The sequence below is a fragment of the Xenia sp. Carnegie-2017 genome, unplaced genomic scaffold (assembly GCF_021976095.1).
Source record: "Xenia sp. Carnegie-2017 unplaced genomic scaffold, XeniaSp_v1 HiC_scaffold_23, whole genome shotgun sequence".
In the NCBI taxonomy this organism is placed as follows: domain Eukaryota; kingdom Metazoa; phylum Cnidaria; class Anthozoa; order Malacalcyonacea; family Xeniidae; genus Xenia; species Xenia sp. Carnegie-2017.
This window is the reverse complement of record NW_025813486.1, coordinates 1,348,627-1,374,306: the sequence shown is the minus strand read 5'-3', so window position 1 is coordinate 1,374,306 and position 25,680 is coordinate 1,348,627. Positions and strand designations below refer to the sequence as shown.

The 25,680-nt window shown below is 33.5% G+C and overlaps 1 protein-coding gene across 3 annotated transcripts in view; it reads right to left on the bottom strand.

Moving 5' to 3' along the window:
* Nucleotides 1-1,564: 1,564 nt before the first annotated feature.
* LOC124447793 overlaps nucleotides 1,565-25,680 on the bottom strand; it is a 32,308-nt gene continuing 8,192 nt past the window's right edge. The window contains exons 4-33 of one of the 3 annotated variants that reach the window (XM_046998789.1): nucleotides 15,362-15,433; nucleotides 13,219-13,271; nucleotides 12,742-12,845; nucleotides 12,585-12,622; nucleotides 12,298-12,351; nucleotides 12,103-12,177; nucleotides 11,859-11,960; nucleotides 11,270-11,326; nucleotides 11,100-11,153; nucleotides 10,933-10,980; nucleotides 10,795-10,848; nucleotides 10,625-10,675; nucleotides 10,406-10,495; nucleotides 9,208-9,268; nucleotides 9,088-9,130; nucleotides 8,857-8,988; nucleotides 8,674-8,766; nucleotides 7,309-7,348; nucleotides 7,136-7,250; nucleotides 6,606-6,727; nucleotides 5,302-5,389; nucleotides 5,151-5,217; nucleotides 4,801-4,847; nucleotides 4,690-4,733; nucleotides 4,051-4,103; nucleotides 3,491-3,547; nucleotides 3,295-3,363; nucleotides 2,926-2,969; nucleotides 2,447-2,532; nucleotides 1,565-1,630 (exon numbers count right to left, since the gene is read on the bottom strand). In XM_046998789.1, coding sequence (XP_046854745.1) covers nucleotides 4,720-4,733; nucleotides 4,801-4,847; nucleotides 5,151-5,217; nucleotides 5,302-5,389; nucleotides 6,606-6,727; nucleotides 7,136-7,250; nucleotides 7,309-7,348; nucleotides 8,674-8,766; nucleotides 8,857-8,988; nucleotides 9,088-9,130; nucleotides 9,208-9,268; nucleotides 10,406-10,495; nucleotides 10,625-10,675; nucleotides 10,795-10,848; nucleotides 10,933-10,980; nucleotides 11,100-11,153; nucleotides 11,270-11,326; nucleotides 11,859-11,960; nucleotides 12,103-12,177; nucleotides 12,298-12,351; nucleotides 12,585-12,622; nucleotides 12,742-12,845; nucleotides 13,219-13,271; nucleotides 15,362-15,433 — 1,674 coding nt within the window. In that variant the 3' untranslated portion in view covers nucleotides 1,565-1,630; nucleotides 2,447-2,532; nucleotides 2,926-2,969; ... (2 more) ...; nucleotides 4,051-4,103; nucleotides 4,690-4,719. Of the gene's footprint in view, nucleotides 1,631-2,446; nucleotides 2,533-2,925; nucleotides 2,970-3,294; nucleotides 3,364-3,490; nucleotides 3,548-4,050; nucleotides 4,104-4,689; nucleotides 4,734-4,800; nucleotides 4,848-5,150; nucleotides 5,218-5,301; nucleotides 5,390-6,605; nucleotides 6,728-7,135; nucleotides 7,251-7,308; nucleotides 7,349-8,673; nucleotides 8,767-8,856; nucleotides 8,989-9,087; nucleotides 9,131-9,207; nucleotides 9,269-10,405; nucleotides 10,496-10,624; nucleotides 10,676-10,794; nucleotides 10,849-10,932; nucleotides 10,981-11,099; nucleotides 11,154-11,269; nucleotides 11,327-11,858; nucleotides 11,961-12,102; nucleotides 12,178-12,297; nucleotides 12,352-12,584; nucleotides 12,623-12,741; nucleotides 12,846-13,218; nucleotides 13,272-14,394; nucleotides 14,654-15,361; nucleotides 15,434-25,680 lie in introns of those variants that run through there. The other 2 variants (XM_046998788.1, XM_046998791.1) reach the window with 2 other exon arrangements.

The window sequence follows — 25,680 nt, the reverse complement described above, 5'->3', positions numbered from 1 at the left end:
ATATTTCCTCTGCATGCATAATAAAGTGTTCAAGAAATTGACTGAAAAGTATACTCTTCTCCACAGACAAATAAGACAAGTTCACGATTTTATACGTGGAGTAAATTATTTGAACTTACCCTGTGTTAAATACACATGTTTATTATATAAATATCTTCAAACCATTAACCAGGATTGAATGGCCGATGCTTTCAAGAAAAATTTCATATAGTGCTTTCCTATAAAGTGCAAAATGAAAAAGTTTTTGTACTTTATAACAATCACAAAGCTCGATAAATTAAAATAACTTCAGATGGTTAAGACCTTATAATCTCCTACTGCCTACAAAATAAACCAAAATAAACATTTCAAGTTTAATTATTAAGCAATGATAAAATCATTTTGAGATGTAGATACTTAACAAAAGTATTCTAGTTATTGATTCATAAAAATTTAGTTTAAACTCATTCTCCGACGTATACTATCCTAAACTATTTCCTGTTTTTCTACACAAACATAACAAGTTTATTGACTCGATAAATATTTTTATCATTAAATTTAGAAAAATCCATCTTTTTGTGACTAATTTGAACTTATTTTCTTTAACATACCATAAATGTTTTCTAAATTCAATGGTAATTTTTGTAAACTGATATATGAGTCGGCAGAGTCGTTTCGATTTGGAAAGAGACGTCGACTTTATCCTCAGATAAAAAAAGACAAGATCTAAAAAATTATAGAAAGTTAATGGCTTGATGCACACGTAAGATAGTGTTAAACAGTAAACACTAAAACCTGTTTCAAACGTATAGAATTTTACATGCACCGAACGCATTAAAGACAAAAGAAAATGAGATGAAATTCCTCACTATGTTTTGTTTTAAATGCGTTCGGCTCATGTAAAGTTCGACGTTTGAACTAGGCCTAACTTACCTATAATTCCCCTTGGTAGTCATTTCAAGTAAAATACTTTCATACTTCAAGTGAAGATTACGTTTTTACGTGAACATTGAAACTGTTTAAATTTTATCGTTCAATTTTTTCTAAATTAATGTTATATATATACATTTTGTTCCTTAAGTAAAAATAATTATTTCACATTATCATGGCTTTTTTACAAAGTTTTGATAAAAAATATCCAAGAATAGTTTTCTTAAGTTGCCTGTCTGGTTAACAAATTGATGCAATATGAATATATATAAAATATTGAAATAATTAGTGGACGAATTAAAGCAGGTACCCATGAGGATCAATCAGGTACTTAACAGGATCAAGCAAGTACTTAGACAGGATCAAGCAAGTATCCGACAGGATGAATTGATAAAATAAATTATACAAAAACATTAGTTAAAAGATGACGATTTTTTAAATGACTCTGTTTTACTGTTTGATTTGCAGACAAAACTAAACGCTCGACGTTTTTCCGTAGTTTCTTCGAATTCAAGTTGCGGGGACTCTAGTGACTCAATCACGTCGTCTTTTATACCACGTATTCGATTTACGAATGAGATTTGTGCCTAACGAAAGGAAAATTATATTTATTCAACAGTTTATATCCAAATGAACAGCAGGTTTGTATATCTTACAGCATATTCTCCCCAGAATGAAAGAATTGCCATAATATTCTCATCCTCTTTGTGTTTTCGTTTAACTGTAAGAAGTAAGAACATACGTAAAAATCACGAAATATTATCCATTCTGTGTCTAAACTCTTGTATTTTCTTGAATATCAAGAAAACGAGACGTCTGTAATTGGAATTTGTTTAGTTTGTAAAGTATTCAAGTAATGCTATTATGCAAATTGACGTTTACTGTTTCATGACGGAAAGAAAGGTGGACAAATTATATTTTTGACTTTTAAGAAATATCATTACTTAATAAAGACAGACAATGTCTCTCTCCAAAATGCAATTTTAAAATAGTTCTTACACAGAGTCTGCTAATTTGAAACAACGTTTTTGGGTACGAAACTATCACTGTGTGTACCAGACTTATCACTGTGTGTACAAGACTTATCACTGTGTGTACAAAACTATCACTGTGTGTACAAAACCATCACTGTGTGTACAAGACTCATCACTGTGTGTACAAAACTATCACTGTGTGTACAAGACTTATCACTGTGTGTACAAAACTATCACTGTGTGTACAAGACTCATCACTGTGTGTACAGAACTATTACTCCTTGAACCAAACAATCCACTGTGTACAAACTGCTACTGTGTGTATTAAACTATCCCACTGTGTACAAACTGTTAGTGTGTGTATCAAACTATCCCACTGTGTACAAACTGTTACTGTGTGTATTAAACTATCCCACTGTGTACAAACTGTTACTGTGTGTATTAAACTATCTCACTGTGTACAAACTGTTACTGTGTGTATTAAACTGTCCTACTGTGTACAAACTGTTACTGTGTGTATTAAACTATCCCACTGTGTACAAAAGTTACTGTACGTGCAATACCAGAGCCATCAATTGATTCTTCCCACAATTCAATGCGATCTTTTTCAACATCCAAGCCAGTATGTCGATTGTGCTTGTGAAGATCACTAAAGAAAACCAATAAAATAAATTTTCCCTCAGTACTTATCTATGCCATAACGTGTTTTGCATTAGTGGATTAAAGCGTCGAGGGTTAGGAAAAATAAAATATACATGCCTCGTTAATTTTAAATTTAAAATATCTAGATGAAAATGCCATTGGTTAATGAGCTTCTAAATTATAAAATTGTACAAACCGAATTGCTTATAAAGTGTTTCAAAAGGTAATAAATCTGGCAATGAAATTTTGTAATTTTGGTATAAAGCAGGATTTGCTCTGTTTTTTACTTAATTTATGGCTTTGTTTCAGCAGTTGGTAGTAAAATTTATGCGTCAAACATGCATCGCCATTTCAAACCAATGAACTGGTTTCAAAATCATCTTTCTTCAAGAACACGTACTTTATTATATCGCTTGTCGTTGTATCTTGTTTTAGTTTACACGTCTGAAAAATTACATGAAGGAATCATATATAAAGTGACAATAATAACAATCATATAATAAACATTAATATAATTAAATATAATATAATATAAATTTATTAATTATATTATATTATATATATTATATTATATTATATATATATATTATATTATATTATATTATATTGTATTATATTATATTATATTATATTATGTATATATTATATTATATTATTAATTATATTATATTATATATTAATTATATTATATTATATAATTAACAATCATATATCTGAGTGTTGAAACAAACGTGAATAAAGATTAGAATTCGCTGGACGATATCATTACCCTGAATGTTCCATCAGTTTTGTGAATTTTTATCGAGTGGGAAGATTTTACAGGTATTTTTGAGCAAGTCTGGCGAAAGATATAACAAAAGATAATAATTTCTTAACACAGTAAGGTGATGTAACATAAAGCATATCACAAATGTAAGAAATGAAAGATTTATCTAGAGTAGAATAAGAACTAGATGATTCTATACCAGTTCCATCATTTTTCGTTTGATTTGAAGCGCTGTGGCGACGGACAGAGGAGAAAACTGAAACAAAACCAACATAAGCCATTGTCAGCAAATAAAAAACCTACACAGCGCGGTAAAATAATCACAGAAAATTGTGTTTACAAAGGATATCTTAAAAAATACAAAGAGTCGAATGAACAATGTTTGAATAATCTTTCTGTTTGAAAGAATATGTAGTAGAAATACTTTTTTGAATACGATAGCGTTAACAATGTTTACTACATAATAAATAAATTCTAGTTAATGCAACGTTTGTAGTCCAACAAAGTTATTGCAAGCAATGTTTAATTATTTCTAATCGTTATTGAAATTGTTGTTTTTGAATACATAAACTTTGACCTCTTGCGTAATCTTTAAAAATTGAAATAATTTCTTGACAATAAAAAATCTCAGTGGTTATAAAGTTGGGATCGGTTGGATGTAATGTTTAAACGCAAGCAAATCAAATATAAAAATACTAAAATACCTTTACCTATTACGTTTGAACGAAAACTTACATAAATAAAATAACATAAAAATACCTGATCGACGGACTTCTCTTTGCTGTCATTAAAGTTGCCATTAACACATTCAGCTGTAAATAAAGAAAAAACAACCAAATGTAACTCGTGTTGAAATTATTTCAAGCAGATCATTTAGACTTCAAGATCTCAGTAATGAAACCATTTCTTGAGCAAGAGAAAATTGATTAAAAATACTTTATTATATGGCAAGCGTCACTTCCGGCTAAATGGCGCGCTTTGATTGGCTCAGAAATATTTTTGCCGGTTCATTATTTTCCCGTAATCGACCACGGTCCAAAACGCGTAATTTTACAGTCAAATGTAAACAAACTTCGTAATGCGAACAACAAAACGCAAAATAAACGGAACATAAAACATTTACGAATGTGATTTGAAGAAAAAACACTTGGAAAACAGTTTAACCATCCAGACGATAAAATTTGAAACGATTTATTTTTTCTGACAAAAACTAGAAAAGTGAAAGCCAACCAGTAAAAAACAGCAATGACGAGAAAGAAAGCAAGCTTCGTTTCAGGTCAAATAATGCCATATAATAAACCTTTTAATGACCTCGCTTTCTCGGTCTTTACTGAGAAATATCGTAAATATTATAAATTTCATTTACACGCTGTCTATGAAAGAAATACGTGACTTTACCGGGAAACCAGCCAAATTTACCCAAACTATTCACCCCCGGCAACCTGAAAATGACAGGAAAATGTTAACATTGAAGAAATTTAAAAATCATAATTTTTACTCTAAACGTACCAATCGTTAGTGCAGTCTGAAGGCGCACTTTCGGGATCATAGAGCCCCTGGAAATAAGGTGAAATTATTATGATGACGGGGGGAGTAAACTTCATGAGCATTTCGACGAGAAATCTCAACATAAAAGTATTGTAATAAAGTAAATGGTTTGAACCCGGGAGTATCGTTACATGTTTGTAAATGTAGATCGTCCAGGTTAGTATAGTCCTGAGATGGACTGTTTTTGTTGTTGTTGACTACAGTCAACAACAACAACAAAAACAGTCCTTCTCAGGACTATACCAACCTGGACAATCTACATTTATAAACATATAAAGTTATTGTATTTTATAATTTATTATTTAACTTACAGGTATCCATACACCATTTTACGAAAACCAATAACACTAACTTCTTCATTGACGCAAAGATCCAACTCTACAATTTAATGTCGCGTGCTCATTTTACGTTAAAATGGGTTAAAACGTTCGTGCAATATGAAAGCATTTCATAAGCACATACCATTAACATTCATTGCTCGATATTCAACTTTAGACTTGACGATTGTTTTCAAAAAAATCTCATTGGGAACAGGTCTTGCTCTCCACAACTGTACATTAAAAAAAAACGTTAAAAATGACCTGCATTACTTGAACAAGCAATGGTGAATTTACGGAGGGGAAGTGCACAAGCAATGGTGAATTTACAGAGGGGAAGTGCACAGGGATTTTCAACCCGTAGGCAATGGTGAATTTACGGAGGGGAAGTGCACAGGGATTTTCAACCCGTAGGCAATGGTCAACAGAGGTGCATCGACGGGTGTAAAAAAATAAAATCTCGTGTTACTTTTAATGAAAAAACTAACTCTAAACATTTATTGACAATCATTATAACTATTATTGACTATGGTTACAAAACAGCAGTCCAGATATTTATAGATCAAAAGACGTTTTTCTATTGAAAAAAAGGGAAGTACGTAGAATATTCACTTTTAATAATGATTAGGTGAGTAGGTTATTGGTTTTAACAGTTGAACTTTAGCTAACTAGGCCACGTACTTCCCTAAAGTATCCCTGCTCGATCCACCACTGTATACAACGGTGATCATTTCTATACAACGGTGATCACTTCTATACAACGGTGATCACTTCTATACAACGGTGATCACTTCTATACAACGGTGATCACTTCTATACAACGGTGATCACTTCTATACAACGGTGATCACTTCTAAACAACGGTGATTACTTCTATACAACGGTGATCACTTCTATACAAAGGTGATCACTTCTATACAACGGTGATCACTTCTATACAACGGTGATCACTTCTATACAACGGTGATCACTTCTAAACAACGGTGATCACTTCTATACAACGGTGATCACTTCTATACAACGGTGATCACTTCTATACAACGGTGATCACTTCTATACAACGGTGATCACTTCTATACAACGGTGATCACTTCTATACAACGGTGATCACTTCTATACAACGGTGATCACTTCTATACAACGGTGATCACTTCTATACAACGGTGATCACTTCTAGACAACGGTGATCACTGCTATACAACGGTGATCACTTCTGTACAACGGTGATCATTTCTATACAACGGTGATCATTTCTATACAACGGTGATCACTTCTAACAAGCCACATAACGTTACTATGCATGAGAAAAGTTTTCAACCATAATATAACTTGAACAATTCACCAAAATCTCTACATATATTATACATACAAATGTTATAACAAGATTGTTTTAAAGTTTTCATTCTTAATTCTCTCAAAAAAACCTATAAATACGTCAAGAACTGCTACCTCAAGAAATCTCGCTTTTTCTACGGCAATTCGTTCGTGTAACAATTTCTCCCAAGTTTTCTTTTCTTTAATGGCGGGTGCAATAAATATATATGTTCGTTTGGGTGTGCCAAGCACGAAGGCTAAAAATAAAATATTCAAAAACTATATATAATTTCATTATAATTCAGTTGCGTGGTTTGCCAGCAAGTTTTAGTCGAGTTGTGTAAATTTCCGAGCATTATCATCATTCATTTCTTTAGAAACGAGTTTTGTTTTCACAGTGTATGGACACAGAAAAAATTATACAGCAGGAAAAAATTTGCAGAACGGCTTAAAAGATTAATGTGAAAGAATCTAGTATCAAAAGAATGTCCAGTAAGTTGAAATTTAAAACATATTGCTGGATTTCCATTTTTATCTTCAATCGAAAAACTGACATACAACTTTAAGTAATCAAAAAGCAACTTTGTGGAAAAGTAAAATACATCTTTGCTCATATACTAACAGTAACATGAAGTATCATTCGAAATCATATAAAAGTCCTTTACCTTCGGGTGGAACTTGTCTGTGTAGTAATTTTTCAGCGCTCATTATCCAACACTTTGATAGATGACTTCTTTCTTTTAATTTGAATTTATTTCCGGTTAAAACGTTTCCTGATGACTAAAAACAACATGGGTTCATAGACTTTCTCACAAATTTCAGAAAAACTTGTTCTTACCACAGCAACAAAGACGACATCAGAAAACAAAATCAAATATCTAAAAGACACAAAACAATACGAGTTAGATATATAGCTTAGATAATTTTACACAATAATATAACTGAACGCTAGAATCCATACATTCAACATTTATATTGGACAAAGCAGAAAAGTCACGTGATTTTCCAACTACGTGAAAGAGTACACAGCAGAAAAGTCACGTGATATGTCCAACTACGTAAAAGAGTACACAGCAGAAATGTCACGTGATGTGTCCAACTACGTAAAAGAGTACACAGCAGAAACGTCACGTGATATATCCAACTACGTGAAATAGTACACAGCAGAAAAGTCACGTGATATGTCCAACTACGTAAAAGAGTACAAAGCAGAAAAGTCACGTGTTATGTTCAACTACGTAAAAGAGGACACAGCAGAAAAGTCACGTGATGTGTCCAACTACGTAAAAGAGTACACAGCAGAAAAGTCACGTGATATGTCCAACTACGTGAAAGAGTACACAGCAGAAAAGTCACGTGATGTGTCCAACTACGTAAAAGAGTACACAGCAGAAACGTCACGTGATTTGTCCAACTACGTAAGAGTACACAGCAGCAAAGTCACGTGATGTGTCCAATTACGTGAAAGAGTACACAGCAGAAAAGTCACGTGATGTGTCCAACTACGCAAGAGTACACAGCAGAAAAGTCACGTGATTTGTAAAACTACGTAAAAGAGTACACAGCGGAAAAGTCACGTGATATGTCCAACTACGTAAAAGACTACAGCAGAAAAGTCACGTGATGTGTCCAACTACGTAAAAGAAGAATATGAACGTTTAATTCAAAAGATCACAACCCTCAAAGGCCACAATATTTACCCTTTGGCTGTAAAACTTTTATATCTTCGTTTAATAAAACTGCTACAACCACCATCTACTACTACCCAACATATCCACAACTACTAACCACTTCCCACTACTACCCTTTACCATCCACTGCCACCCTTTACCATCCACTGCCATCATTTACCATCCACTACTACTCTTTACCATCCACTACACTATCAACTTGAAATTGCATGAGAATAAGTATGGGGTTCAAATCACTAAACTGAATATAAATGGAATGCTGCCTCTCGCCAAAATTTGAAGCCAGAAATTAAACTAGTCCCAATCCTTTCACGCACGGTCAAAAGGAAATTCTTTAAGAGAATAATCTCAAACGAGAAACTTTAGGTAAGCACAGGAACTTCAATTAAGTGTGTGTTCGCCTTACGGTAGCATTCCAGTTATATATTTAGTTCAATGGTTCGAACTATGAGTTTATACACTTATAATAAAGTTAAAAATGACCGTAAATCGTTCAAGTATGTCTTTCCAACCTTTCCGAGTATTCCTGAGGTAGCTCAGCAGTTTGACTCAAATTCACATTTCTTAACACAACTTTCTGTACGGGTCCCTCGTGAATGAACATCCTTAAAGGAACAAAACAAAAATTGTAAAGAATATTTATAAGAATTACGTGCTAGGTACGTAAGGTTATTGACAATGTATTGTCCACATGCCTCGTCTTAAAGATATGAGTTGAACTATCACGATGTTTGTGATTTAGATGGTGTAATGCGGGATCGGAGGGGGCATGATGCAAGCTGTTTCCACTTGCCAATTTACCAAGATCCGTCAAAGAGACAGTTCTACTTGAAGAAAGAAAAAAATAAAAGAATTCTTCTGCGTTATAGGAGTACATAGGCAAACAGCGTGTTATTTTATCAAATGCACATTGAAGAAAATCTTACCTTCTTCCCATGTTTGGAATCTCTAAAGTTGATTTTGACTTAACTGCAACAGAGAAAAGTCTTAGAGAATGCACAATTTCCATTAGTGAATAAAATAATATAAAGCTTCGATTGAATTACTCGAGGTTTTTAACTTCGGGCTGTTGTTATTGTCGTTGCTGTTGTTGCTGATTATTAAATCCTGTAAATCATAAGAAATCGGGAGACTTGAAGAAAGATTGAATGGTGGACATACACATCATTGAATGGTAGACATACCCATCATTGAATGGTGAACATACACATCATTGAATGGTGAACATACATATCATTGAATGGTGAACATACCCATCATTGAATGGTGAACATACCCATCATTGAATGGTGGACATACACATCATTGAATGGTGAACATACACATCATTGAATGGTGAACATACACATCATTGAATGGTGAACATACATATCATTGAATGGTGAACATACCCATCATTGAATGGTGAACATACCCATCATTGAATGGTGGACATACACATCATTGAATGGTGGACATACATCATTGAATGGTGGACATACACATCATTGAATGGTGGATATACCCATCATTGAATGGTAGACATACACATGAATGGTGGACATACATCATTGAATGGTGAACATACACATCATTGAATGGTGGATGTACATCATTGAATGGTGAACATACACATCATTGAATGGTGGACATACACATCATTGAATGGTGGATATACCCATCATTGAATGGTAGACATACACATCATTGAATGGTGGACATACACATCATTGAATGGTGAACATACACATCATTGAATGGTGGACATACACATCATTGAATGGTGAACATACACATCATTGAATGGTGGACATACACATCATTGAATGGTGGATATACCCATCATTGAATGGTAGACATACACATCATTGAATGGTGGACATACACATCATTGAATGGTGAACATACACATCATTGAATGGTGGATGTACACATCATTGAATGGTGGACATACCCATCATTGAATGGTGAACATACACATCATTGAATGGTGGACATACACATCATTGAATGGTGAACATACACATCATTGAATGGTGAACATACACATCATTGAATGGTGGACATACCCATCATTGAATGGTGGATATACACATCATTGAATGGTGAACATACACATCATTGAATGGTGAACATACACATCATTGAATGGTGGACATACACGTCATTGAATGGTGGATATACCCATCATTGAATGGTGGATGTACATATCATTGAATGGTGGACTTACACATCACCAAATATAACAACAAAATGAAATCTTACCAATTCATCGTTAGGAAACATTTTTATAATGTCGAAGATTTTTGCTTCGTTTTCAATTTGCCGAATGTGTTCGTTCAAGTCTGTGGCTGTCTGTATTAAAGAAAACTTCCTTCAAACTTAAACTCAGACCTTCCACCCTATACCCCACAATGTAAAGATTAAAAGTCAGTTTTCCCTTCACTCATAGCAATGCAAAAATTCAGTTGATCTTTCATTTACCTCTTGAGCTTTTGCTAATGCTTCAGATAAATATTCAAAGTCAGGGTGATCCTACAGTCAACATAAAAATTCATCAAAATTAAAGAATGAAGACCAAGCTTCATGAACTCATTGATAGCCTCCCATAACATATTTCCTGTATATAAATACAGAATTTTATCACAAGTTACTTTAGAAGTTCTTTTCACCAGCTCTTTAAGAAGAAGTTCATATCTAGGTACACGCTGGGATAAAAAATACAATAGCAAATGAATGATGCTATAGTGTAAATGTTTACGTTGCCATACTATCGCACAATTATACCATACCTGTATTGGCATTAAGAGAAGTGAGTCCAATGAATGAGCACAATTAGCCTATGCAGATAAACATTTATAGAGATTAGTGTGTGAGTCATAGAGGTAAATTGATGAGATCTATTTAAGTAAATGAACAAGATCTAGATGAATAACTAATCCAATCTAAATGCTCGTACTTTTGACAGGAAATTTTTGAATTTTTCGTTGGTCTTTTCGTAACGAATTCGGAGCTAAAAGTACAAGATATACAAATAATTATTCAACAACATAACCAACCTAAAGTTTGCATTTCCATTTTTAGCATTATAACAACTCTAAAGTTACATTTCAAAAAGTCAAATTTCACCTGATTTGCAGCTGATCGTGAATCAAAATACGGTTTGAACATTTTCAAATAAGAAAACTAGAATATAAAACAACGAAATCATAAAAAACGGAGAAGAAAGTTACAGTTAAAACAATTTCTATCATCGTAAAAGTTTTGAAACGGTGACGTCGCCAGCCCGCAAATTCAGTTACACTATCCATATTTCAAAAACTTTATCATTATTCATTTCTTCGGGAATTTTTTTTCACTGTGACTGGCCATTGTAAAATCTGCATAAGCATGATTAAATAAAATGGTTGGCTAAGCCACAGTATACAAACAAACACTAGTCTCATTTCACAGTGCAACTAGGTGCTGAATAATTAATTAGTTCACTGGCTGCAGTTAGTTAGCCCACCGCTCCTATTGGTCAAAAAATGCAATTGACTGGCTGCCACTATGCCAATGACATGCGTAATAAGATATGTGCTACACAAAAAATTTCCAATAAAGTGGGATTACTATTTGTTTCTGTATTGTGACTACGCTAATAGTGATAATGAGTGCAATTGCGTTTAAAAATATGTGAACTTAACAACAAGTGTTACATACAAGATGAATGTTTTACCATTTCAACAAAAATATCACCGATGATTGTCGTTTCAACGTTCCATTCGCTCATACGTTTTTCTAGCTTAGCAACCATTTCTTTACTGATGCCAGCTAAAGACTGGCGAAAATATGAAAAAAATTTAAAAGTAATGGAGATATTCAGCGTGGGTAAGTACAAAAACTGAAAAAAACGTTTTCTATACTAATTACCAAAGTTCGCTTTATTTTCTATTTTGTTCGGCACAACAAAAAATACTTACTTCAATGTTGGAGAAAATAATATCGATTTCTTCCACAGACAAAACACCATATAATTTCATTGGATGTATAAAATTCTAAAAAGGAAAACAAACAAAAATCTTTCTTAGATTACAATATCTATATAAAACTTTCAATTGTATAGTCTCGATAATCTTGTTGTGGGTGAAAAATATCAACTTTTAAACAACATATACCTTCACCAATGAATCCAGGCCATTACAATATGAAATTTCTGTCGACAAAATTTCCTAATGAAATGAATTTTACTAAACTCAATCATTGCAACTCACTTTGAAAACGACAACACAAAAAATAACAATTAAAATATTTCTGTTAGTTCCACTTTATCTTCAAACTAGCACCAGACAAAAACATTAATCGGAGTTTAACCTTGGTTATATGTCAAACCTCAAACGACTTGTATACATAGAAACTATACATAAATCTTTGAGAAAGTGAAGAAAATGACAGATATTTATACCTGGGCAGCTCTAGTCCTCTTTAATTCCTCGTTCAACTCTAATAAAACAAGAAAAAACAACGAATACATCAGCCATGATACTTCGTAAACTAAAGAAAACCCACACCAAGTTCCCGCCAAAAAAGCATCAATAATATAAATGTATGACTTCAGTTACCTTTAGAGGTCTCCGTCATGTCAGATGTTGTTGAGATGTCCGTTAAACTCATGTCTAATAAATTACTTTTTCCTATTTCATCATTTAAATCTAGCCCGTTGCAGCTAAAGCGACGAGAAAATACAAAAATTTAAAAATGCACTGTCAAAACTGATTGTACCCTTAGACAAAACGTCGTCTTTGTAGTTTTCACCTTAAATTTTCATGAAACCTGCTCTTCCTATATCTCACAAATCCCCCGTTACCATCTTGCATTAGGTGTTTACAAAATAAGTGACGTAAAAGGGATAGTCTACGATGGGTTCTATTATTATATGTTACATTGGATCAAAGTGAAGAAAAAACTGCATGAAATAAAGATATTTGGGCTTGATGAAACTTCAACTTACATTGACGTTAGTTGTAACGAAAGACAATGTTAAAATTGGTAATGCATCAGTATAGAATATAAACAAAACAAAAATACATGAAAATGACCTTTCGCTTTCAGCCGTATCTTTTTCTACGACATCTTCAGGAAAACAACCAACCTATAATTTATAATAGTTTAAGACATTGTACGTTATCAAACAATGCAAAGATAACATAAAGTATAGACTAGAGGTCTAGCGATGAGACTCTTAAAATCCTTTCTAGCTTATAAATAATCCTGTAATACTTATATCTTTAGAAATATAATCCGTTTACATTATTCTGTACTTGCGTAAAATCTTGTTTGCATTATGGCAATTCACAAACAAATTGCCAGACGTTTGTCGACTATCGTCGTTGCTTAAGCTACTGCTATACATCGATAGTATCCTTGAAGATTCAACACAAGCACAAAAAGGGAAATTACTACAGATTTATCATAAATGCTGTTATAAAAACAAACGAACAAATACAATAAGATATTTATTCGAGTTTGAAGAAGACAAAGAACACTTTCAATGAGTTCAATTATACAATGTTTGCATTGATGAAATGTTTGCATTAACTCAACAGTTAATGGTCATGATGAAGCCAAGCATATTACACAGAAAATGATTGTATTGAACAAATATTCTCCAGTGTACAATTGGTTATTTTAACGACAATATGCAATGATCGGGTCTCACAGAGTAAAAAACAAATTTTCGGTCCGGAAAGCATCATTTAAGTAAATATTGATGAACTTATAATTTAGATTTTGAGACACGTACGAAATATCGTTCATGCATGTTAAACATTTTGTTAGGTATATTTTTACGAGTGCAACGAAAGAAAATTGCAATTGTTTGACGATAGGAATACTACAAAAACATAAACGTACCAGACTGATAAGATTTATCTGTAGAAAACAAACCCGCAAACAATATTTTTTAAGTAAATAATACGATTTATTAACGACAAAATCTCATCTCATTCGGTCATTCCTAAACACATAATAGTGACAGATTTTATAGTTTATAAAACAACCTCAATAGAAAATTCTCATATACATATATATATAGCAAACAACATTCCATGACAGAGAAACCAACGAAATGCTAAATCTATTTCAATCCACTTGTTAGACATGCAAGCAAAGTAAACATTGTTTTAAAAAAGTCGTCCACTGAATGACCGAGGAAGTCGATACTCTTTAAAACGTATTGCAAATTAAAATCTTTACAGCTGCCAGAAAATACTTACATCAAGAATCGAATTCGAAATAAACGCGCTTGAATGTAGCTTCCGTTGGAGCATGAATCATTAACTTTTCCTGTGTGTTAAGACTAAAGAATCATTGGCAGCTCAATAAACGCAGCTCTTTATATCATATGTATGCTGCTGTCGTCTGCAAGATGTATATTGCTTTTGAACTGCCACTTAGACCTATCAAGATGACTACAGACACGGCGATAAGTAGATATTTTTAAGCACATTAACATTGAGAAGCAAACAATTAACATATCATTATTCATTTGTTAATATTCGATAACGTTTGCCCCGTGGTTTGGCGCTAGGAACGAACCGCAACGTGTTTACAGTAGGTTTTGGGCAACTAAATTCCTTTCAAAGATAGCTTGTCGGCCAATGGTTGACCTCATATTAATTTTATCACTGTGACATCTCGCAAATTCACAAAGTTAAAACAGTTTGTACAAAGTGTTGCAGCGACAAGTTTAAATTGCAACGAAAAAATTTAAGTTAAAATTTCCAAGTTCACGCTATGTGGAGAATACAGATCTCACCTCGTGCAAAAATGTCGGCAAAGTCTCATTCCATGACATGAATATTTTTGCTAAATGCTAACGCGAGGCAAACACGGGTGAAAATTTCAATTCTATACAAATTGAGTAAATGTACAATGCGATTTTGAAATCACGATCATTTGGAAGTTTAATGCCAACGTCGAGTGAAACATCGTTTATCATCGTTTATCATCGTTTATCATCGTTTATCATCGTTTATCGTCGTTTATCATCGTTTATCATCGTTTAACAGTTATCACAGCAGTTAATTGAAAGGGAAAACGCATAGCAGAACAAAAGGAGAAATGTTTGACGGTTTTCTTATAAAAACGATTAACTCTCTATCTACTGTGTCATATGATGTGCCCTAACCGTGGTCCTAACTCACAATTTCAGGGGTCTGGAACGAGTGTATCCCATCATACCTTGTATCCTCTCAACCGTATACCTTTGTACCATCCATCGTTAAATTTGGCAGCAACCAAGACGACATCACCCTAAATTTTCAATAAAAAATGGGATTAATAAGATTGCAATAATTTGCTCCTTTAAAAACCCTTTTTCCTTGAAGAAAAAGTTTCTTTGCGGCACTTGCATACCATAGCCCTGCATACGAAAGGTTGTGGCACTTGCCTACGAGTCCTACATACGAAAGACTTGAGACACCGGAAGTAAAATTGCCTAGCGTCCGTTATTTATGTTCCAAAAGCCAGCCAATATAGAGCATTAAATGGGGAAAAGGCAAATTTTCTTCTGTGTTTTCTTATTCATGAGTAGACAGCGATCCCTATCTTTAGAGTTCAGATGTTTACAGGTGTCATAATAATAGAAAAGTTTTTATTTAATGCAGTGATTTAATTTATATATGTCTTTAATACTGTTTTTGTCACAAGGGAGCGAGTAGATTTCTATTCTTCATCGCTTTGATAGGCGCTATTATAACGCAACATTAAATCATTGAAAACATTTTTTTGATAATTTATCTCCTATGTCAAAAATGGTTATAATTTGTGCTTTTGGAACAAAAATAGCGGGTGGATGCCCATGTGACCATATTTATCCAATCACCTTGATCATAATATAAAATGCAGAGAACAATACGTGTCCTAACTCTTACAAATACAGGGCTCTGACCTTACTTGGTATGAAGTATTGGACACTAGTATGTCAACTTTTTGGTTTTCGATTAAATTTAAATGTGAAATCTATGAATAATCATTAACGATTGCATGACGTGATTTAACTCTTTATCTGGCACAAAGAGTTATTGTAGCACGGAGCTGCAGGTTGTAGCTAGTTAAATGGACTAAGATATTGTGTGTTAGAGACTTTGCACAGCAAAGTGCCTAAGAATGTCACAGTCTAAACATAATCTACTGAACGTTCAAATGTCAACCATCACCATCTAATGTATCACAGTCTAAACATAATCTACTGAACGTTCAAATGTCAACCATCACCATCTAATGTATCACAGTCTAAACATAATCTACTGAACGTTCAAATGTCAACCATCACCATCTAATGTATCACAGTCTAAACATAATCTACTGAACGTTCAAATGTCAACCATCACCATCTAATGTATCACAATCTAAACATAATTCATTGAACGTTCAAATGTCAACCATCACCATTTAATGTATCACAGTCTAAACATAATCTACTGAACGTTCAAATGTCAACCATCACCGTTTAATGTATCACAGTCTAAACATAATCTATTGAACGTTCAAATGTCAACCATCACCATCTAATGTATCACAGTCTAAACATAATCTACTGAACGTTCAAATGTCAACCATCACCATCTAATGTATCACAGTCTAAACATAATCTACTGAACGTTCAAATGTCAACCATCACCATCTAATGTATCACAGTCTAAACATAATCTACTGAACGTTCAAATGTCAACCATCACCATCTAATGTATCACAGTCTAAACATAATCTACTGAACGTTCAAATGTCAACCATCACCATCTAATGTATCACAGTCTAAACATAATCTACTGAACGTTCAAATGTCAACCATCACCATTTAATGTATCACAGTCTAAACATAATCTACTGAACGTTCAAATGTCAACCATCACCATCTAATGTATCACAGTCTAAACATAATCTACTGAACGTTCAAATGTCAACCATCACCATCTAATGTATCACAGTCTAAACATAATCTACTGAACGTTCAAATGTCAACCATCACCATCTAATGTATCACAGTCTAAACATAATCATTGAACGTTCAAATGTCAACCATCACCATTTAATGTATCACAGTCTAAACATAATCTACTGAACGTTCAAATGTCAACCATCACCATCTAATGTATCACAGTCTAAACATAATTCATTGAACGTTCAAATGTCAACCATCACCATTTAATGTATCACAGTCTAAACATAATCTACTGAACGTTCAAATGTCAACCATCACCATTTAATGTATCACAGTCTAAACATAATCTATTGAACGTTCAAATGTCAACCATCACCATCTAATGTATCACAGTCTAAACATAATCTACTGAACGTTCAAATGTCAACCATCACCATCTAATGTATCACAGTCTAAACATAATCTACTGAACGTTCAAATGTCAACCATCACCATCTAATGTATCACAGTCTAAACATAATCTACTGAACGTTCAAATGTCAACCATCACCATCTAATGTATCACAGTCTAAACATAATCTACTGAACGTTCAAATGTCAACCATCACCATCTAATGTATCACAGTCTAAACATAATCTACTGAACGTTCAAATGTCAACCATCACCATCTAATGTATCACAGTCTAAACATAATCTATTGAACGTTCAAATGTCAACCATCACCATCTAATGTATCACAGTCTAAACATAATCTACTGAACGTTCAAATGTCAACCATCACCATCTAATGTATCACAGTCTAAACATAATCTATTGAACGTTCAAATGTCAACCATCACCATCTAATGTATCACAGTCTAAACATAATCTATTGAACGTTCAAATGTCAACCATCACCATCTAATGTATCACAGTCTAAACATAATCTATTGAACGTTCAAATGTCAACCATCACCATCTAATGTATCACAGTCTAAACATAATCTACTGAACGTTCAAATGTCAACCATCACCATCTAATGTATCACAGTCTAAACATAATCTACTGAACGTTCAAATGTCAACCATCACCATCTAATGTATCACAGTCTAAACATAATCTACTGAACGTTCAAATGTCAACCATCACCATCTAATGTATCACAGTCTAAACATAATCTACTGAACGTTCAAATGTCAACCATCACCATCTAATGTATCACAGTCTAAACATAATCTACTGAACGTTCAAATGTCAACCATCACCATCTAATGTATCACAGTCTAAACATAATCTACTGAACGTTCAAATGTCAACCATCACCATCTAATGTATCACAGTCTAAACATAATCTACTGAACGTTCAAATGTCAACCATCACCATCTAATGTATCACAGTCTAAACATAATCTACTGAACGTTCAAATGTCAACCATCACCATCTAATGTATCACAGTCTAAACATAATCTACTGAACGTTCAAATGTCAACCATCACCATCTAATGTATCACAGTCTAAACATAATCTACTGAACGTTCAAATGTCAACCATCACCATCTAATGTATCACAGTCTAAACATAATCTACTGAACGTTCAAATGTCAACCATCACCATCTAATGTATCACAGTCTAAACATAATCTACTGAACGTTCAAATGTCAACCATCACCATCTAATGTATCACAGTCTAAACATAATCTACTGAACGTTCAAATGTCAACCATCACCATCTAATGTATCACAGTCTAAACATAATCTACTGAACGTTCAAATGTCAACCATCACCATCTAATGTATCACAGTCTAAACATAATCTACTGAACGTTCAAATGTCAACCATCACCATCTAATGTATCACAGTCTAAACATAATCTACTGAACGTTCAAATGTCAACCATCACCATCTAATGTATCACAGTCTAAACATAATCTACTGAACGTTCAAATGTCAACCATCACCATCTAATGTATCACAGTCTAAACATAATCTACTGAACGTTCAAATGTCAACCATCACCATCTAATGTATCACAGTCTAAACATAATCTACTGAACGTTCAAATGTCAACCATCACCATCTAATGTATCACAGTCTAAACATAATCTACTGAACGTTCAAATGTCAACCATCACCATCTAATGTATCACAGTCTAAACATAATCTACTGAACGTTCAAATGTCAACCATCACCATCTAATGTATCACAGTCTAAACATAATCTACTGAACGTTCAAATGTCAACCATCACCATCTAATGTATCACAGTCTAAACATAATCTACTGAACGTTCAAATGTCAACCATCACCATCTAATGTATCACAGTCTAAACATAATCTACTGAACGTTCAAATGTCAACCATCACCATCTAATGTATCACAGTCTAAACATAATCTACTGAACGTTCAAATGTCAACCATCACCATCTAATGTATCACAGTCTAAACATAATCTACTGAACGTTCAAATGTCAACCATCACCATCTAATGTATCACAGTCTAAACATAATCTACTGAACGTTCAAATGTCAACCATCACCATCTAATGTATCACAGTCTAAACATAATCTACTGAACGTTCAAATGTCAACCATCACCATCTAATGTATCACAGTCTAAACATAATCTACTGAACGTTCAAATGTCAACCATCACCATCTAATGTATCACAGTCTAAACATAATCTACTGAACGTTCAAATGTCAACCATCACCATCTAATGTATCACAGTCTAAACATAATCTACTGAACGTTCAAATGTCAACCATCACCATCTAATGTATCACAGTCTAAACATAATCTACTGAACGTTCAAATGTCAACCATCACCATCTAATGTATCACAGTCTAAACATAATCTACTGAACGTTCAAATGTCAACCATCACCATCTAATGTATCACAGTCTAAACATAATCTACTGAACGTTCAAATGTCAACCATCACCATCTAATGTATCACAGTCTAAACATAATCTACTGAACGTTCAAATGTCAACCATCACCATCTAATGTATCACAGTCTAAACATAATCTACTGAACGTTCAAATGTCAACCATCACCATCTAATGTATCACAGTCTAAACATAATCTACTGAACGTTCAAATGTCAACCATCACCATCTAATGTATCACAGTCTAAACATAATCTACTGAACGTTCAAATGTCAACCATCACCATCTAATGTATCACAGTCTAAACATAATCTACTGAACGTTCAAATGTCAACCATCACCATCTAATGTATCACAGTCTAAACATAATCTACTGAACGTTCAAATGTCAACCATCACCATCTAATGTATCACAGTCTAAACATAATCTACTGAACGTTCAAATGTCAACCATCACCATCTAATGTATCACAGTCTAAACATAATCTACTGAACGTTCAAATGTCAACCATCACCATCTAATGTATCACAGTCTAAACATAATCTACTGAACGTTCAAATGTCAACCATCACCATCTAATGTATCACAGTCTAAACATAATCTACTGAACGTTCAAATGTCAACCATCACCATCTAATGTATCACAGTCTAAACATAATCTACTGAACGTTCAAATGTCAACCATCACCATCTAATGTATCACAGTCTAAACATAATCTACTGAACGTTCAAATGTCAACCATCACCATCTAATGTATCACAGTCTAAACATAATCTACTGAACGTTCAAATGTCAACCATCACCATCTAATGTATCACAGTCTAAACATAATCTACTGAACGTTCAAATGTCAACCATCACCATCTAATGTATCACAGTCTAAACATAATCTACTGAACGTTCAAATGTCAACCATCACCATCTAATGTATCACAGTCTAAACATAATCTACTGAACGTTCAAATGTCAACCATCACCATCTAATGTATCACAGTCTAAACATAATCTACTGAACGTTCAAATGTCAACCATCACCATCTAATGTATCACAGTCTAAACATAATCTACTGAACGTTCAAATGTCAACCATCACCATCTAATGTATCACAGTCTAAACATAATCTACTGAACGTTCAAATGTCAACCATCACCATCTAATGTATCACAGTCTAAACATAATCTACTGAACGTTCAAATGTCAACCATCACCATCTAATGTATCACAGTCTAAACATAATCTACTGAACGTTCAAATGTCAACCATCACCATCTAATGTATCACAGTCTAAACATAATCTACTGAACGTTCAAATGTCAACCATCACCATCTAATGTATCACAGTCTAAACATAATCTACTGAACGTTCAAATGTCAACCATCACCATCTAATGTATCACAGTCTAAACATAATCTACTGAACGTTCAAATGTCAACCATCACCATCTAATGTATCACAGTCTAAACATAATCTACTGAACGTTCAAATGTCAACCATCACCATCTAATGTATCACAGTCTAAACATAATCTACTGAACGTTCAAATGTCAACCATCACCATCTAATGTATCACAGTCTAAACATAATCTACTGAACGTTCAAATGTCAACCATCACCATCTAATGTATCACAGTCTAAACATAATCTACTGAACGTTCAAATGTCAACCATCACCATCTAATGTATCACAGTCTAAACATAATCTACTGAACGTTCAAATGTCAACCATCACCATCTAATGTATCACAGTCTAAACATAATCTACTGAACGTTCAAATGTCAACCATCACCATTTAATGTATCACAGTCTAAACATAATCTACTGAACGTTCAAATGTCAACCATCACCATCTAATGTATCACAGTCTAAACATAATCTACTGAACGTTCAAATGTCAACCATCACCATCTAATGTATCACAGTCTAAACATAATCTACTGAACGTTCAAATGTCAACCATCACCATCTAATGTATCACAGTCTAAACATAATCTACTGAACGTTCAAATGTCAACCATCACCATCTAATGTATCACAGTCTAAACATAATCTACTGAACGTTCAAATGTCAACCATCACCATCTAATGTATCACAGTCTAAACATAATCTACTGAACGTTCAAATGTCAACCATCACCATCTAATGTATCACAGTCTAAACATAATCTACTGAACGTTCAAATGTCAACCATCACCATCTAATGTATCACAGTCTAAACATAATCTACTGAACGTTCAAATGTCAACCATCACCATCTAATGTATCACAGTCTAAACATAATCTACTGAACGTTCAAATGTCAACCATCACCATCTAATGTATCACAGTCTAAACATAATCTACTGAACGTTCAAATGTCAACCATCACCATCTAATGTATCACAGTCTAAACATAATCTACTGAACGTTCAAATGTCAACCATCACCATTTAATGTATCACAGTCTAAACATAATCTACTGAACGTTCAAATGTCAACCATCACCATCTAATGTATCACAGTCTAAACATAATCTACTGAACGTTCAAATGTCAACCATCACCATCTAATGTATCACAGTCTAAACATAATCTACTGAACGTTCAAATGTCAACCATCACCATCTAATGTATCACAGTCTAAACATAATCTACTGAACGTTCAAATGTCAACCATCACCATTTAATGTATCACAGTCTAAACATAATCTACTGAACGTTCAAATGTCAACCATCACCATCTAATGTATCACAGTCTAAACATAATCTACTGAACGTTCAAATGTCAACCATCACCATCTAATGTATCACAGTCTAAACATAATCTACTGAACGTTCAAATGTCAACCATCACCATCTAATGTATCACAGTCTAAACATAATCTACTGAACGTTCAAATGTCAACCATCACCATCTAATGTATCACAGTCTAAACATAATCTACTGAACGTTCAAATGTCAACCATCACCATTTAATGTATCACAGTCTAAACATAATCTACTGAACGTTCAAATGTCAACCATCACCATCTAATGTATCACAGTCTAAACATAATCTACTGAACGTTCAAATGTCAACCATCACCATTTAATGTATCACAGTCTAAACATAATCTACTGAACGTTCAAATGTCAACCATCACCATCTAATGTATCACAGTCTAAACATAATCTACTGAACGTTCAAATGTCAACCATCACCATCTAATGTATCACAGTCTAAACATAATCTACTGAACGTTCAAATGTCAACCATCACCATCTAATGTATCACAGTCTAAACATAATCTACTGAACGTTCAAATGTCAACCATCACCATCTAATGTATCACAGTCTAAACATAATCTACTGAACGTTCAAATGTCAACCATCACCATCTAATGTATCACAGTCTAAACATAATCTACTGAACGTTCAAATGTCAACCATCACCATCTAATGTATCACAGTCTAAACATAATCTACTGAACGTTCAAATGTCAACCATCACCATCTAATGTATCACAGTCTAAACATAATCTACTGAACGTTCAAATGTCAACCATCACCATCTAATGTATCACAGTCTAAACATAATCTACTGAACGTTCAAATGTCAACCATCACCATCTAATGTATCACAGTCTAAACATAATCTACTAAACGTTCAAATGTCAACCATCACCATCTAATGTATCACAGTCTAAACATAATCTACTGAACGTTCAAATGTCAACCATCACCATCTAATGTATCACAGTCTAAACATAATCTACTGAACGTTCAAATGTCAACCATCACCATCTAATGTATCACAGTCTAAACATAATCTACTGAACGTTCAAATGTCAACCATCACCATCTAATGTATCACAGTCTAAACATAATCTACTGAACGTTCAAATGTCAACCATCACCATCTAATGTATCACAGTCTAAACATAATCTACTGAACGTTCAAATGTCAACCATCACCATTTAATGTATCACAGTCTAAACATAATCTACTGAACGTTCAAATGTCAACCATCACCATTTAATGTATCACAGTCTAAACATAATCTACTGAACGTTCAAATGTCAACCATCACCATTTAATGTATCACAGTCTAAACATAATCTACTGAACGTTCAAATGTCAATCATCACCATTTAATGTATCACAGTCTAAACATAATCTACTGAACGTTCAAATGTCAACCATCACCATTTAATGTATCACAGTCTAAACATAATCTACTGAACGTTCAAATGTCAACCATCACCATTTAATGTATCACAGTCTAAACATAATCTATTGAACGTTCAAATGTCATCCATCACCATCTAATGTATCACAGTCTAAACATAATCTATTGAACGTTCAAATGTCAACCATCACCATTTAATGTATCACAGTCTAAACATAATCTATTGAACGTTCAAATGTCAACCATCACCATCTAATGTATCACAGTCTAAACATAATCTACTGAACGTTCAAATGTCAACCATCACCATCTAATGTATCACAGTCTAAACATAATCTATTGAACGTTCAAATGTCAACCATCACCATCTAATGTATCACAGTCTAAACATAATCTACTAAACGTTCAAATGTCAACCATCACCATCTAATGTATCACAGTCTAAACATAATCTACTAAACGTTCAAATGTCAACCATCACCATCTAATGTATCACAGTCTAAACATAATCTACTAACGTTCAAATGTCAACCATCACCATCTAATGTATCACAGTCTAAACATAATCTACTAAACGTTCAAATGTCAACCATCACCATTTAATGTATCACAGTCTAAACATAATCTACTGAACGTTCAAATGTCAACCTTCACCATCTAATGTATCACAGTCTAAACATAATCTACTAAACGTTCAAATGTCAACCATCACCATCTAATGTATCACAGTCTAAACATAATCTATTAAACGTTCAAATGTCAACCTTCACCATCTAATGTATCACAGTCTAAACATAATCTACTAAACGTTCAAATGTCAACCATCACCATTTAATGTATCACAGTCTAAACATAATCTACTGAACGTTCAAATGTCAACCTTCACCATCTAATGTATCACAGTCTAAACATAATCTACTAAACGTTCAAATGTCAACCATCACCATCTAATGTATCACAGTCTAAACATAATCTACTAAACGTTCAAATGTCAACCATCACCATTTAATGTATCACAGTCTAAACATAATCTACTAAACGTTCAAATGTCAACCATCACCATCTAATGTATCACAGTCTAAACATAATCTACTAAACGTTCAAATGTCAACCATCACCATTTAATGTATCACAGTCTAAACATAATCTACTGAACGTTCAAATGTCAACCATCACCATTTAATGTATCACAGTCTAAACATAATCTACTAAACGTTCAAATGTCAACCATCACCATTTAATGTATCACAGTCTAAACATAATCTACTGAACGTTCAAATGTCAACCTTCACCATCTTATGTATCACAGTCTAAACATAATCTACTAAACGTTCAAATGTCAACCATCACCATCTAATGTATCACAGTCTAAACATAATCTATTGAACGTTCAAATGTCAACCTTCACCATCTAATGTATCACAGTCTAAACATAATCTATTGAACGTTCAAATGTCAACCATCACCATCTAATGTATCACAGTCTAAACATAATCTATTGAACGTTCAAATGTCAACCATCACCATCTAATGTATCACAGTCTAAACATAATCTATTGAACGTTCAAATGTCAACCATCACCATCTA